Source organism: Bombyx mandarina, chromosome 23 (genome assembly GCF_030267445.1).
Source record: "Bombyx mandarina strain Sakado chromosome 23, ASM3026744v2".
NCBI lineage: Eukaryota > Metazoa > Arthropoda > Insecta > Lepidoptera > Bombycidae > Bombyx > Bombyx mandarina.
The window spans coordinates 6,298,359-6,314,585 of record NC_143229.1 but is presented as its reverse complement, the minus strand read 5'-3'; the positions used below and the strand labels follow the sequence as shown (position 1 = coordinate 6,314,585).

At 36.1% G+C, this 16,227-nt stretch overlaps 1 protein-coding gene across 2 annotated transcripts in view; it reads right to left on the bottom strand.

Moving 5' to 3' along the window:
* Positions 1 to 689: 689 nt before the first annotated feature.
* Positions 690 to 16,227, bottom strand: part of LOC114248274 (organic cation transporter protein) — a 61,479-nt gene continuing 45,941 nt past the window's right edge. For both annotated transcript variants that reach the window (XM_089737405.1, XM_089737407.1), the window contains exons 2-7: positions 8,485 to 8,666; positions 7,627 to 7,964; positions 5,688 to 6,008; positions 3,979 to 4,609; positions 2,909 to 3,036; positions 690 to 2,208 (exon numbers count right to left, since the gene is read on the bottom strand). In XM_089737405.1, coding sequence (XP_089593531.1) covers positions 2,142 to 2,208; positions 2,909 to 3,036; positions 3,979 to 4,609; positions 5,688 to 6,008; positions 7,627 to 7,964; positions 8,485 to 8,666 — 1,667 coding nt within the window. In that variant the 3' untranslated portion in view covers positions 690 to 2,141. The remainder of the gene's footprint in view (positions 2,209 to 2,908; positions 3,037 to 3,978; positions 4,610 to 5,687; positions 6,009 to 7,626; positions 7,965 to 8,484; positions 8,667 to 16,227) is intronic.

Genomic DNA, 16,227 nt, shown 5'->3' with positions numbered 1-16,227 from the left:
ATGGAGTCAAATGGAAGAAGCTGCTATTTAGGAGCCCCAGCCCAGAGATGGGAGCAGTACTCACGGAATAGATAAATAAGGTTATTTATCTATTCCGTGGCAGTATTCCACGCGAGGCCGGACTTGTGCTTTACAAAGCAAAAGTCTTAGCCCAGACGTGGACTTCGAGCATTTTGGATGCCAACATGGCTTTGCCTTTCAAATGACTCCGAAATTGGACATCGTTCGAAACGTCGACCCCAAGTATCCCGATACTCTCGGAAGGTTACAGGGATATTCCTTGGAATAGCGGCACCATGACAAAGGTTTCCTTTTTTGCAGTGAACGCGCAAACTTGTGTCTTCAACGGGTTGACATTCGGAGACACGCCCCAGAGATTTCACCACTTCAGACACAAGTTTTGATCGTCTCTCTTGCACCACGCTCCGAGAGAGACTTTGATAGCCGATATATCGCGCATCCCCCGTGCTGTCATCCGCATAGCAATGCATGCCATCAATAGACAGCATGTCATTGATATACAGGATGAAAATTTATAGGTATATAACTCAAAGACGCCACTAATGAGAAAGTGAGAAACATTTAGGTATTTATAAAGAAAATATCACGTTCTGTACATAAACGAAGAGGGTATAAAATGGAAATAACACTTTTTTAAATAGAAGAAGAATAAAATGAAACGAACATAATTAACAAATGTGTACTTTAATTTTTGAACATGATTGTACAATGAATGGTGGTCACTGTCCTTGACTAATGGGCACCAATTTTTTTCCAGTTCCTTTAACATTTCGAGGCCGTTAGAAAATAAGTACATAAGCCTGTTATTAATGAAATGTGTAAATATTACGAATGTAAGCAAAAATGGTAACTACATAATCATAACTTAATTGTACTACATAAGGCAGCTGATATACTTAGTCGGTAACAATAAATTAACCAAAATAAAACTAACTTAAGACTTAACACTCATATAATACACACAATTTTTCTATATTAGTATTACATAAAGTTTTGCTCTTTGAAGACCCGTGAATTTAAAAAAAAAATGCATTCTTATGATAAATTTCGTAATACTTAAAATTTTATACTCATAATGTTAATGATGTTGTCAAACATTTAAAAAATCAAACAGAAAACTTCTAACGGATAACGTATATGCTTAATTGTAAGCTTAAGTTTTGAGGTTAGTTTTAAATTTTCAACAGATTACTAGTAAATTATATTTTTTTAAGTATAATTACTTTTTGTCCGCTAAAACTATACAAAAGAAACGAGTATTAGTTCTTTGTTTTTATAAAAACCTTTTGCCTAATGAAAAGTGGTAGCTGTATAATATAAATTATCATAAATATCACGATATCAGACGATATGATAGTATATATATCTTTGTTAGAATTGATATAATATAAATGTATTATTTCACTAAGTAAGAACTTATAGCTAGCGTTACTTATACACGGTACGTACTGAACTTACAAAGTTTATTTACATTTATAATTTAAAAATAACACAATTTATAATATAAGAATTAAAATTAAATTCGAAAAAATCTCAGTTGTTAACTAATTACAAGATCAAATTAAAATATATTAAAGTTTAATGTCATTTAACAGAGAGTAGTAGTGCAGTGTTTTTTAAAATGCTTTTAGTAGGTAGCTTGGTATGTATTTATGTAACGGAATCTATGAAATTGAATTCAACCGCCTTCAAATATCGAATTGAATTGAAACTTAATACACTCATCAAGGACCGATGGCAATACAATAATTTAACAACATTATCCGATTATCCTGATGAGGATCTTTACGACATTGAAGAATTGAAGTGTCTGGCATAACCTACGGTCACCGAAAATGCTAAGGTGTTGCTTATCGTAAAATATTCGCATAACCATTTCCTGAAGCAGGACATGATAGCGTAAAGAAAGAGTTTAGTTCTTGAACTTATAACCCATCCCCTTCTACGTGGTCAAATCATGATTAAACTTTGTCAAACTTATAATAATTAACAAAGTGAATTTGTCTTTCAACCATCAAATAGATTGTCGCAAAATTTTGAAACATTTATACTTTAAAGTATGTGTTCACAAAAGAAATCGAATTCAAAACCAATCCAAGAATCATTCTTGCTTTAATTAACTAATGCCCTCTCTCGTCGGCGACCGTAAACGTTCCGTTACAAGGAGAGCTGCTGTCATATTGCGGTCTGCGAACAAAACGATTGATGTACAAATTATTATATGATACAATTTCCTAAAGTCAAATACAGATGGCGGTAAAAACTGTTTGTGAATGCTGAAGAATGCATTACTACCAAGAAGTGAGAATTACGGTGTAGATATGCCGAAGAATGCATTATTACCGAGAACTACGGTGTAAATTAATGTAATTTATGTTTCACGACTCATTATTTGAAGGTTTTTACTGGATAACAAATATGTCATAACTATTTTAAAATCTGTTATTTACTGTGGATAAATACGATTCGATTATGAAAGAATAAACATATTAACGGCCTTAAATATGGCTATAGACAAAATCTAAAGGTGGGCGATAGTGGGATTCACGTTGTGATATTTGTGGGCCCCGGTGACTATTTAACACTAGGTGAACCGTGCGTTCGACAGTACATTTAGTCAGTAAAAATAAATGTCTTATTATATTATGGTTGTTAGACTGTAAAGTCATAAAACAAATTATTTCCCTATTTTCGGTCGTAAACGAGTGAATTATATGAATTTGCGGAAATTTTATCATGCTTCTTGTTTGGATTTAGATGTCTCGCCTTGTAATCTTTCAAGGAGAAAAATTTGGTTATATTTTTGTTAAACGTACACAGCATATCATCGATAAAAAATTACTTACCTACAAATTAAGTATATAACTTTAATGAGATTAGTACTTACAATTTTCCAACAACAGTCGCTGGTGGCTCTTTCAACTGTCCCGTTTCCGGAAGGATTAGCACAATGCCACCGCCGATTGCCCCTAAAGCTGATATTGTGACCATCGGTAAATGTTCATTCAGTGCTGCCTGTAAACACATTCATACATACATTATATCTTTTGTACAATACAAAAATACATGCATGATTTTTTTTTATGAAATATAGCAATCTATCTATTATGAGAGGTTGTTTTAAAGTCATCGTGGTCTAAAGAACAAGACCCGCGCGCCCGTTGCATTCGTATTGAGCCATGCGACTACGCCGGTGTTCGGATTCCATAGGCAGGTACCAATTTTTCTAATGAAATACGTACTTAACTAATGCTCACGAACTACTTCCACCATGAAGGAATAGCATCGTGTAATATAAATCAAACCCGCAAAAAATATAATTACTGGTGGTAGGGCGTATTGTGAGTTTTGTTGCGCACGTTTCGGTTTGAAAGGCAGCCGTTGTATTTACTATACTAAAATTGTGACTTAGAACTCATGTCTCAAGTTGGGTGACGGCATTTACATTTTTGACATCATTGGGCACCAGTAGCCACTTAACACCAGGTGGACCAGGTGGATCGATACAAGAGCTCCCTTGTATCGATCTAAGCATAAAAAGAAGCATGAGCTCACGCGGATACTACTTTATTAGTGGCAGGATATATAACAAGTCCGCATAGGTGGTGATTTTGTCTTCTTGCGCCGTAAGACTTACTGGTTGTTTGTGTACTGGTATGAAGGGTGGGGCAGCTCTTATACAATACAATTAAGACATCGACCTCTTGTCTCAAGGTGAGTGAGGTTTTTTGTGTTGTGATATCTATGAGCTTCGGTAACACACCCGATTCGTCGTGAGCTTCATCAAACATTTTTCGGTTTTAAGGATCATTATTACAACACTATTAAAATTTCGACTATATCAAAGAGGGCTGCCGTATTCTCGTTGAGATGCCTATAAATTCTGACAATTATCATTTAATCTTAAGTTGCGAGTCCGGTTATTCGTTAACTAATAATAAAAAAAATTTAACTTACCAACTTCCACAGATACGGAATGAAAATCAATGCCAAACCAGCTGACATTTGGCTCGCTCCAACGCCCAAATTTCTCACTACAGTTGGATATAGTTCCACAGTGTATATCGGTAACATCATGTTCGTTGATCCAATAGCAAATTTTCCAACCATCAAACACAATATCATCACCCATTCTTGTTCAAACGCTATCGAGAATAATTCGCTGGCCACACAGGCCAGACCGCATATTATCATACTGCTGACAATTGGGATTCGTCTCCCTCCCTTTAAAAGAATGGGTACACTCACGGCAATGGCAGGGATCTCGACTATTGCCAGGATTATTGATGTCATGTGGAGATTTCCTATGTTAAAATTCCCAATGTTCAATAATAGTCCATAGTACACAATGGTCATACAAAACCAAGCTACGAATAAACAAATCGTCCGTTTGCGTAAAGGTCCCTTAAAGAGCATAGTGACGCTGGGACCTTCTTCTCGTGTCTCCGATTTTTGTAATAACAACAGCTTGTCGATATCCGCGGGAAGCTCTCGTTTGTTGAACATAGCTGCTTTTTGCAACATCAGTTTCGCTTCTTGAGTTTTTCCCATGCTCAGTAGCCATCTTGGTGACTCCGGCAAAACAAACCTGTCACGAAATGAGGACATTAAAGTAAATTTTGTTTATTTGGCAGGACGTGTATAAAAATGAAAAAAGAATAGTTTTTTTATTGCTTAGATTGGTGGACGAGCTCACAGCCCACCTGGCCTTAAGTGGTTACTGGAGCCCATAGGACATCTACAACGTAAATGACGCCACCCACCTTGAGACATGAGCTCTAAGGTCTCAGTATAGTTAAACGGCTGCCCCGCCCTTCAAACTGAAACGCATTATTAGGTACTTCACGGCAGAAAGAGGCGGGGTGGTGGTACCTACCTTTTTTTTTCCTACCTAAGCTGATAGCCTTGAGAGGCTATTTCAGCGTAACCTTAACTAGTAGGTAAGCTCACGGGGCTCAACCTGATGACGTTGCTAACACGAACCCTAGCAAGAGCCGTGCTTCGAAGAATCTACCACGCGACCCACTGAGAAGATCCGGCGAGAAATTCAGTGGGCTGTGTCTGTGGATTAATTTACTCGTCGAGCCCTTCTTCGCAAGCGACGGTTTCGACGAGAACGATGACTGGTGCTTGAGGTACCTAAAAGCACCGTTAGTGGATCGGGAGGATCCGAAATTACGTGTTTTGGGCGACGTCGACTGCTTTCCATTCTGTCCACAGGATCGGGAATGTAGTTACCGGCGGCCACGATGAGAGGGCTCTCGTATTGTGCCGCTTTGTCGACGTGGGGTACCTACCCGTGCGGACTCACAGCACCATTTTTTTGAGAAAATCATGAAATAGGTAACTATTCTTAATGTTATGTTTTATATAACACGAAAATGCTTTATTTTAATGATAAAATCCATTTTAGTTTTGAAGTACTCGTTTGTGGTTTAGTAAAAAGGTTTGTTATGTAAATTCAAATTACTTTAAAGGTTTTTTTTTGGGTAGCGTTCCGAGCTACATTTTTGTTTTAGTATTTTAGTATAGCATTAAATTATTCTAAGTTAGAGTAAGAAACTGTTTGTGGTTTAAAAGCTGTACTATTATACAACTAATAAATTTTATCAAGTTTGTAATGATATATAATTATAATAGAATAGTTTTTAATAGGAAAAACTCACCATAGCGCAATCAATAGGCACCCGGGTATCGACAATGCCAGTTGTAGATCTCTCCAATTTGGTAGGACTAAAGACAACAGTGAGACAATGAGGTACGCCAGCGGCAAAGGAAAGAAGTTGCATACACCGGCGATGGTGACCCATTTACCACCGACGAGTTCTACAGAAAGAACAAAAGCTGCATACACCACTGACACGGAGACGAACCCCATAATCAATCTCACGACCACATATTGGACGTATGACCTGACCAGTAGTGACAGAATGGCCAAAACGCTTTGCGCTGTTATCATGCCCATCAAAATACGTTTACGTCCGAATCTGGAAAGATTAATCAATTTGTTTATTATTGATGTGGATATTCTTATTAACATCCTTTCATTAGCTTGTTATGTACTTGTTTTACTGGTGGTAGGACCTCTTATGAGTCCGCACGGGTGGGTACCACCAACCTGCCTATTTCTGCCGTGAAGCAGTAATGCGTTTCGGTTTGAAGGGTGGGGCAGCCGTTGTAACTATAGTTGAGACCTTAGAACTTATATCTCAAGGTGGGTGGCGCATTTACGTTGTGGATGTCTATGGGCTCCAGTAACCACTTAACACCAGGTGGGCTGTGAGCTCGTCCACACATCTAAGCAAAAAAAAAAACTTATGTGACGGAATCTTTGGATGACATTTCCACGGACTTCTAGAGGCCTGATTAATTAAAAACTTTGCACACGCATCAGGGACCGATGACAATACAACAATTTTATAACTTCGCTCTAATATTCCAACTATTATCATCAGGATAAAAAAATAATGAATTGTTAGTTCGGTTTGCTATTTAAGCGTGTTTTTTTTAAGTTTTAACTAGACATATTATTTTCTCATTGCTTTCGTTTAGTTTGTTTATTGCATAAAAGTTAAGAAACGACTGCTTTATCTATTATGAGATACAAGTAGCTCTAATTATTATTTAACTGAATATAAAAGTGAAAAAGCAGTGTTGTTAACATTGATACAACTGAAACATTTTTTTAATTATTTTCAACTGTGATGAAATCTTATAAAATATCTCTATATATAAAAATGAATTGCTGTTCGTTAGTCTCGCTAAAACTCGAAAACGGCTGAACCGATTTGGCTAATTTTGGTCTTGAATTATTTGTGAAAGTCCAGAGAAGGTTTAAAAGGTAGATAATTAATAAAATGCTCGGAATTAAATATTTAAGTTTATTTAATACAAAAGTTTAGGTATTTTATTTATCGATTGAGGCACTACGAAGTCTGCCGGGTCAGCTAGTATTTAATAAAAATGAACTTGAAAATTTAAGGTTAGACTTATGGAAAGTTTGTAAACTAAAATTTAGGTAAAGTAAATAATTATGTTTTTTTTATATAAAAAATATAATCCACATTACAGCTAACATTTACATACATCTGCATTGTGTAATACTCGTAATAATATATTTCTGGGTAACTGTACTTAGTAATAGCGCCAATTTTGAAATAGTTTTTCAGTGTAGCAATCAGTCTTCAGTAATACTGGCTGACCTATCTAAGAAGCCGGAACGTATGATTAATTACCTTGCGGTACAAATAGATCAAATTTGGTACCAATGCTCACTTTAAAAAAACACGGGCAAAATAAATCTTATTCGTGTAATAAAGTCTAATGCCAAGATCTCATTAGTAAGTTCGACCGAAAATCAGGTGTTTTTTGGATAATTATTTGTGTGGAAATTGAGGAAACAACCGCAAGTCGTGTGTATTCCATCCACGATTCGCTGAATTAAGGACAAACAAAATGCTCAATGCGGATATGAGTGACGGAAAAAAATAACTTCAATAACCAACTGACTGTAAGGTTTGGTTTTTTACGAACGATTAAATGAATCTCAGCCCATTGAGATTAGTAATCTTTATTGCACATTTAAAATAACGTAAATGCATTCACCTGTCTGAAATCCATCCTCCGATAACTCCACCTACGCCAATTCCTATCAAAAAGACGACTTCAGCCAAACTCGTAAGACTTGCGTTATCACACACCAGGTTCCATTCGGTTATTATTGTGTTCCCTACTTCTGATCTATCGTACTCCCATTCAGTACATTTTTCGAATAAATTTGCCAAAATTGGAGCAGTGTGATTGAGTATCGCTTCAGCTGTTATTCCTGGAGGCAGTTTTCGTACACTGCAAGCGTTGATCGGCTGGCTGTAGTTGATCCATTCGGTTATTGACAAATTTGACAAATTGTCGGGCCTACTGCACCAGAATTTAGTTGCTTTTGCCTGGAAAATAAAGATAAACCATAGGGCTAGTACGGCGTTCCAGTAAAAACTGAGACAGTACTTTCTTTAACAGTAAGGGTATACGAGCTTACGGCGAGCTTAAATTGTTGCACATCACATTGTGAATGAGGTTTTTTTTTAACCTACCTATTCGCTGGTAGCCTAAGGGGCTATTCCAGCTATGCTTGGATGAATTGGTGAGCTCATAGGCTCATCCTGAGAGAATTTGCTAACACTAGCTCTCTCTAGCTAGAGCGGTGCTTCGCCACACCATGAGACACACCATAAACTAACAATATGTGGTACTCGACCCAGTAAAATCAATAAATGTCCATTTTTTATATAGTATAACAAATTTACTAATAGTACATTAAATCGTAGCACAGTTCCGACTACCCTTAAGAATCATTCCTGTTGGTTACAGTAGTTATGAGTAGTCATTTATAGCACACATAGATAGGTTGACTATTATGTACATTGCCGTACTATAAACAATAGCTTAAAAAAATATTCTACTTACAGTAAAAGTAGGCAGGTAAATATGAAACGTGCATGGTAATGAGAACAGGGAGAGTAGGAACGTCATGAGAAGCTGCCATCGTCCATATTTTCCAATGATTGTCGACACTACATCTGGGCCTTCATCCTCCACAAGGTCTACCGGTCTGGTTTTTTCCTTGTTTGAGCCTTGGCTTGGGATTACTGAAACGAAGGTTTAAATTTTAATGTAGCGGTCGCCGCAAAGTGTTTCAAAAAGTGTTCGTTAATTCGAATAGAAGCTCAATCCTACTGTATGATTTATATACTATGTCTGTTGTGAAGGGAATAAGGCAAGGCGCTGTATATTTTTCAACAATTATTAATTGGGCTTCTTAGATAATATTTGAGCACCAGAAAACCGCGAAACCGTTGCCAATCGAATCGCTGTATATTTATTGATACATTAATTAACCTTTTGAATAAACTGAAGTATCGTAGCAGATCAGAGCAAGATAATTAGATGTACTTGTATTACAAATTAAGTAAAGCACTAAAATTAGTTTTCTATTATCGACATTGTAAAAAGATTCCAAAAGTCATTACAATTGTCAACAACCAAATCACAAAACTGTGAGCTGTCATGGCCGAAAACATCTGCTTGAAATATGAAAACTGAATTACATACTAGGCTGCACTAAAAGTATCGGGAATGGAATATTTCCACTGTTCCTGTCATATTAAAATCTTTTTAATTGAAAACTCCTTGGTTTTAAAAATCTAATACCATTTATTTATTTAAAAAAAGATTCTCGGTCTTGTCACGAGGTTTTGTCAAACTTGTTTAGTCGTTGAGAAAATTCAAGAGCGATGATTTATTATGACTTTCGAAGTGGTTTAACACAAAAACAGTGTGTTGACCGGATGATTTCTGCATTTGGTGATGAAGCCCTATCCAAAACCACAATTTATCGCTGGTTTGCTGAGTTTCAACGTGGACGTGTCAAGCTCAGTGATGATCCCCGTCAAGGTCGTCCAAAAACTGCAGTCACCCAAGAAAACGTTGATGCTGTGCGTAAGCTGATTGAGGAAGATCGACATGTGACATACCGCGAAATTCAGGCAACTTTAGACATTGGCATGAGTTAAATACAAATAATCTTGCATGAGCAATTAGGTGTAAAAAAGTTGTTTTCCCGATGGATACCGCATTCGTTCTGTGAAGAGCAAAAAGCGGCTCGCGTTACTTGGTGCGTCAGAACTCTCGAAAGATTCCACGCAGGATCCTCAAATGCTGTATACAACATTGTATCAGGTGACGAATCCTGGATATACGCGTACGAACCCGAAACAAAAAACCAGTCACGAGTTTGGGTGTTCGAAAATGAGTTAAAGCCAACAAAAATTGTTCGTTCACGGAGTGTTGCAAAAAAAATGGTGACCACGTTTGTCTCCAAAACCGGCCATGTTACGACTATTCCTCTTGAGGGACAAAGAACGGTTAATGCAGAATGGTATGCTAGCATTTGTTTGCCACAGGTCGTTTCTGAACTCCGTAAAGAGAACTGCAACCGCCGCATCATCCTCCATCACGACAATGCGAGTTCTCACACCGCGCACAGAACAAAAGAGTTTTTAGAGCAAGAAAACATAGAATTATTAGACCATCCGCCGTACATCCCCGACCTAAGCCTTAATGATTTCTATACTTTCCCTAAAATAAATAATAAATTGCGTGGACAGAGATTTTCATCACCTGAAGAAGCTGTGGACGCCTACAAAACGGCCATTTTGGAGACCCCAACTTCCGAATGGAATGGTTGCTTCAATGATTGGTTCCATCGTATGGAAAAATGTGTCAAATTTCGCGAAGAATACTTCGAAAAGCAATAAATACATTTTTAAATAGTAATGTTGTGTCACTTCGTTAATTCCCGAAATTTTCAGTGGCGCCCTCGTATTTGGAGCACTTAACCAAAAATGAGTATTAATATGTAAATGATGTAATGTAATGTAATATAAATAATATGTAAATGATGAATGGTAAAAATGTCTTTTGTCATTCTTATTTGTTTCTGTCGTGTTCATGCGTATGATAATTAGTATATTTGTTTCGGTAGCAGACTAAATGGAAGTCAATTTTATTAAAGAGTACTTCATAAAATTTGTGTTTTACGTCAATTCTCCACGTGTCCGTCATTATTCACTTAACGTTCCTTTTGTGAATGGAACAAAAAAAACGTTTAAAAAAAACTCAGAGACTTGGTTGCGGTCACTGACGAATGATAAAAGAAATGAAATATTCAAAATGTTTTTTTTTTTTTGGTTATTATGTATTCAGTAAAATACGCGCAGAATCGTATAGCCTCTCGAAAGAGGCATAAAGTCTTAACTTTTCGAATACGGTTGAAAAACCCGAACAATTTCCGGCAGTAGAATTTATGAAAATCAGTAACAATTGAATGATATACAAATGTAGTTGAATTGTGATTTTGCTGAAACTATCCGAGTATCAACTGTTGTGCTTTAAAGGTAATATGATAAAAACAACGAAGTTACAACTTCATCGGATTTATGGCGCGGCTATTTATGATATATTTTTATATTTCCTAGTTTTTTTTTTATAGCTTAGATGGGTGGACGAGCTCACAGCCCACGTGGTGTTAACTGGTTACTGGAGCCCATAGACATCTACAACGTAAATGCGCCACCCACCTTGAGATATAAGTTCTAAAATCTCAGTATAGTTACAACGGCTGCCCCACCCTTCAAACCGAAAAAATTAAACGTTTGTCTGGAAGAGAAGGCTTTTAGCGATAAGACCACCTATTGTACAAATGTATCTGCTTTTTTTGATTGTTTTTTGCATGTAAATTGTGTTTTGGTGTGCAATAAAGTGTACTCTCTCTCTCTCTCTCTCTCTCTCTCTCTCTCTCTCTGTATTTAAACATTAACAAATAGAGGGACAATCATAAATGTTCTTACTGAATTAGATTGGTAGACAAATTACTGTTTACGTGGTCATAAGTGTATTTTTTTATTGCTTAGATTGGTGGGAGAATTTACAGCCCACCTGGTGTTAAGTAGTTACCGGAGCCCATAGACACCTACGACGTAAATGACGCCACCCACCAATCTCAGTATTAACAGTATAACGGCTGCCCTACCCTTCAAACTATATATCGGAACCCATAGATATCAGAGTGTGAATGTTATCACCCGTCTAGTCGAAGTCTTAATTAAGCTGTTCACCGGCTGTCACATCCATTAAGCCTTACGATTTCTTAGCCGCAGTCTTAGATAGAATAGTGAAACCGACCCGTGAAGGTCACTCCATCACAGTTAAACTTATTTATTGTAAACGAATTGTGGAAATTGTGACATAAAAGCTTATTATTTAACACCACTCCAGAAGCCTTTTTTTAAATTTGAAACTGAATATATGTACATATTAGCTTACGCAAACAATAAAGTTTTAAATTTACTTCGGTATTAGTGACATTTTGAATAATTTCCTTAAGGAAGCGTCATTAGGAAATCGCAAGGCAAGCATGCGTCTATAGACTGGAATAATAATATATGGTATAGTTGTCATGACCTAGAAAACACTAGTACTGCCAGTCACATTTGTGTAAACTTAATCGCATCGGATCTTTTTAATCATTTTTTTTATATGTATGTAAAACAGGATTATGATATATTATATTATAGAACAGAGACTTAGAACTCATGTTATGAGGTGGATGATAGCGTTTACGTTGTTGATATCTATGGGCTCCGGTAACCACTTAAAATCAGGTGGACCGTGAAATTTTAAAACTTCGAAGGATCTATGCAATATGTAGTAGAGTATAGCTGGCTTTTTTCTTCTTTTTTTCCTGCCTAACGTGATACCCTTGAGAGGCTAGGTTAGCGTAAGTTAGATAGATAGAGCTCTCGGGGCTCAAACTAGGAAGCGTTGCTAACACTGGCTCTAGCAAGAGCAGTGCTTCGCAGAATCTACCACTGGATCAGAAACGTGACCCACTGAGAAGATCAGGCGAAAAACTCAGTGGACTGTGTCTATGGGTTAGCTTACTCGCCGAAACCTTCGTCGCAAGCGACGGGTCTGACAACAATATAGCTGACATTTGAGAGCTTAAGTCCTTAGATGGCGTAGAGTGTAGCAAAGAGTAGGTACACCAAGTGAGGCGGAAGCGCTAAAGCGATTTTTTTATAGCACGAGAAGTGGTCATTTTGTACAACACGTGATCAGGTATTTGTATATTTCTTTTGAGGATTTTGAAAATTTGAAATGAAGCAATGACTATTCTAACATCGCGACAATTAAATTTAAGTGACTGTACATCCTGATCCTATCATAACAATTAATTACATACAATACTTTAAATACAGCCACCGTCACTACGTACCTAGTATTTAAATCGAAATCAAAATCTTTTTCGTAAACAAAAAATGTTTTAATATCGGTGTGTTCGGAATTGCAACAAATAGTAGCCTTTCGCGTGTGTTTAATTTCTGAATCAAGGTTCAATTACAGTTGGTATTTCACGTGAAGTACGTCTCCACGTGCGGCTGGGCGCGCTCGACAATTAGAAACGACATGAATTTGCGGCACTTCGCCAATGAATCCGTCAATAAATTTATGAGACCTTCAAATTTCTCTTTGTGATTTTCTTTTAACTTTGTCTTCTTTTTGATTAATATCTACATTTGTTATACCCGCCGTTTCCAATGCTTTAGAGTTTGGTGATCATGAACGACTAAGATGCTGTTTCGTTTTTTTTGTCCTCATTCATACATTGCATTAATTACGCTCTGTAGCTTATACATCTCGTTTACATTTGAATTTGGCAAATTCGGAGAAAGTATAATGTCTACATTATGGATGCAATAGAAGTAAGCTAGGAAGCTTCGTGACGTCAAGAGAAAGACGGCCGGTGTTCAAACCCCGCAGGCAGGTACCATTTTTCCAATTTTCTTTTATTAGTTGTCATTTTGTTATTTGCTATAGTAGCTGACTAACAAGAAGGAAGAAATCAATGAAGAGATCAATCTCCATCACAGCTTCGCTAATTAAGGGAAAGAAAAAAACTATTTAAGTCAGTACGGGCCACACCCGATAAATAGTTACGTAGACAGCTTATATATAGCATTTAAGTTTAAAATAATTTTACATTAATACCAAATTTTAAAATTAAAAATCTTATATATTGATTTTAAACTATATAGGTACATATAAAGGGGAAGGGTTTGGTATTCTTTTTTTATATGTGTGTGTATTTCTAATGTAAAGGGAAGATATTTCACCCACCGGGTATGTGTTTCGTAGAAAGCATGGAACTCTTGGAACTACCGTTAGTACCATTCAAATTTATCATATTCCTTTTACTCTCTGTAAATCTTAATAATATATAGCTAACGTACTGGCATACTATATAGCTGCTATAATATCCTATCGCTAACATTGATTTGATTAAGGAAATAATAATATGTCTTATAATAAACATGAGACGTAAAGTTCAATTATAATAATATAATATAAAAATATAATACAATTGATTTCAGCATAAATCTAGCAAAAGTTATATTTATTATCAATGTTAAATATACACCTGTCGACAATATTAAATGTATCACAAACACACCATACAAAGACACATAATGCCACATAATATAATCATATGTTTTATTTTTATTTTTCATTAACAACACAATTAAATTTTATATACCGTGGCGTTTTATAGTCGCTGGTTCAGTTTAATGTTCTTATTTGAATTATTCTAGAACTCAATTATGAACCACGAATTAAAGGCAAAAACTCTGTTCGTAGTTAATCTTCACAATCATTTCCATTTATACGAATAGTTTGCCTAAAATTGATGATACTCTTTTATTAATTCAAGAAATAATCGTAATCACCAACATTAGAATTGCAGTTAATTCAATGATAGATTATATTTATAAAACAATTAGTTTCTTCTAAAAGATATTTCTTAAGTATTGATAACTTTTTTTTTTTTTTGCCTAGATGTGTGGACGAGCTCACAGCCCACCTGGTGTTAAGTGGTTACTGGAACCCATAGACATCTACAACGTAAATGCGCCACACACCTTGAGATATAAGTTCTAAGGTCTCAGTATAGTTACAACGGCTGCCCCACCCTTCAAACCGAAACGCATTACTGCTTCACGGCAGAAATAGGCGGGGCGGTGGTACCTACCCGTGCGGACTCACAAGAGGTCCTACCACCAGTAATATATTAGAACAACAAATTACAACAAATAATATTTGGTAATTTGAAATTAATAAATGAATGAACGATGAATGTTTCTTGATGATTTTATACAAAATTTTTACTACTGTACAACCATTTGTACAAAAAGGTACATATGAAGTTAAAATGTCTGTTGTTAACATAAGATTTCTCAATTTTCTCATTTCAATATTGTTATTACATCGCAGTAATCATATTTAAATAAGAAAATTGTCACATTCTATGATTTAAATCATGCACCCAATAAGCACAAACAATGCATATTATTAGAGACGTAACTTATTTTATATCTAAAACGTGACATACTCATATTTATGACAAGCTGTGCATATAGTACAGTTTTTTAAATGAAAGGAAAATAAATATGCATTTATGAAGCACGTATTTATATAAAGGCGAATTACCTGTAACATTAATTTCATTGCCTTTGCAAATCTTACTAAGACCGACTGTGAACCAGTGCTCCAATTTAGTGAAATGTCAGATACACGAGCACTCGTCTTATCCTTAATAGACTCTAGATCTCTCATTGCCATTAGCAATGTAAAAGATACAGCTTCTGTCTATCATTGAGGAGATTTTCAAGTCACTTTCGGAAAAAATAAATATCATTGTGGTCTTGAAACATGGTAGAGGGAAGCTCATTTCATAGTAGGATGGTAAATGGCAAACGTTATCTGTTGAAAGCCATTTTGTAGATAGACTCATTTCTAGTAGTGATTGGCGCGGTGGTATTATTAAATAGAAATTGTGGCTTCGAGAATGGTCCCCCATTCTCGAAGTGTTACATTCCTAGAAGTTCTAAACGATGGTAAATGTTTTTAACGCTAAGTTGGGTGTATGAAGTCACGGCCCACCAGGTGTTAAGTGGTCATCGGAGCCGGTGGACATCAACCGTGTCAATGCCGCGCCGCAATTCTGAAGTCTCAGTTATTACACTATATAGGCTGCCCCACCCTTCAAACTAAAACGTATTACTACTTCACAGCAGAAATAAGCAGGGTGATGGTACGCATCCGTGCGGGCTCACATGACGCTCTGCCACTAGTAAATCTGGAATAACAATGATTCGAATGGTCTTCCTCCTCTTTTGGAGTTAAATTACTGTCCGAAATATTGTTGGTAAATTTCAATACTTATTTCCTTGAAAACAGTAATAGCAGTAGGTACATGAAAAGAATCTGTTGCATGCAATTCTGTTCCATATTATTTACTGTCTACCAATTGAAAACTATATGAAAATTTCTTCGGTAATACCGAACCGATCGATACGAACAAACAATCAGACAGAGATATGAGAATTAAAAAATCGCCTTTTATCACCTTTCTAATTTTATTACTATTCGTAAATTCTAAATATAGCCCACAGGATTCAATTGTTTATTATATGTATAAATTAAAATAAATTCGATCGTGCATTCGTATTATTTTAAGATTAATAATAGGTATAAAAAACTTAACTTTTTATTACATTACAATCAGCATTTTAGCTAGAGCTAGATTCTGAA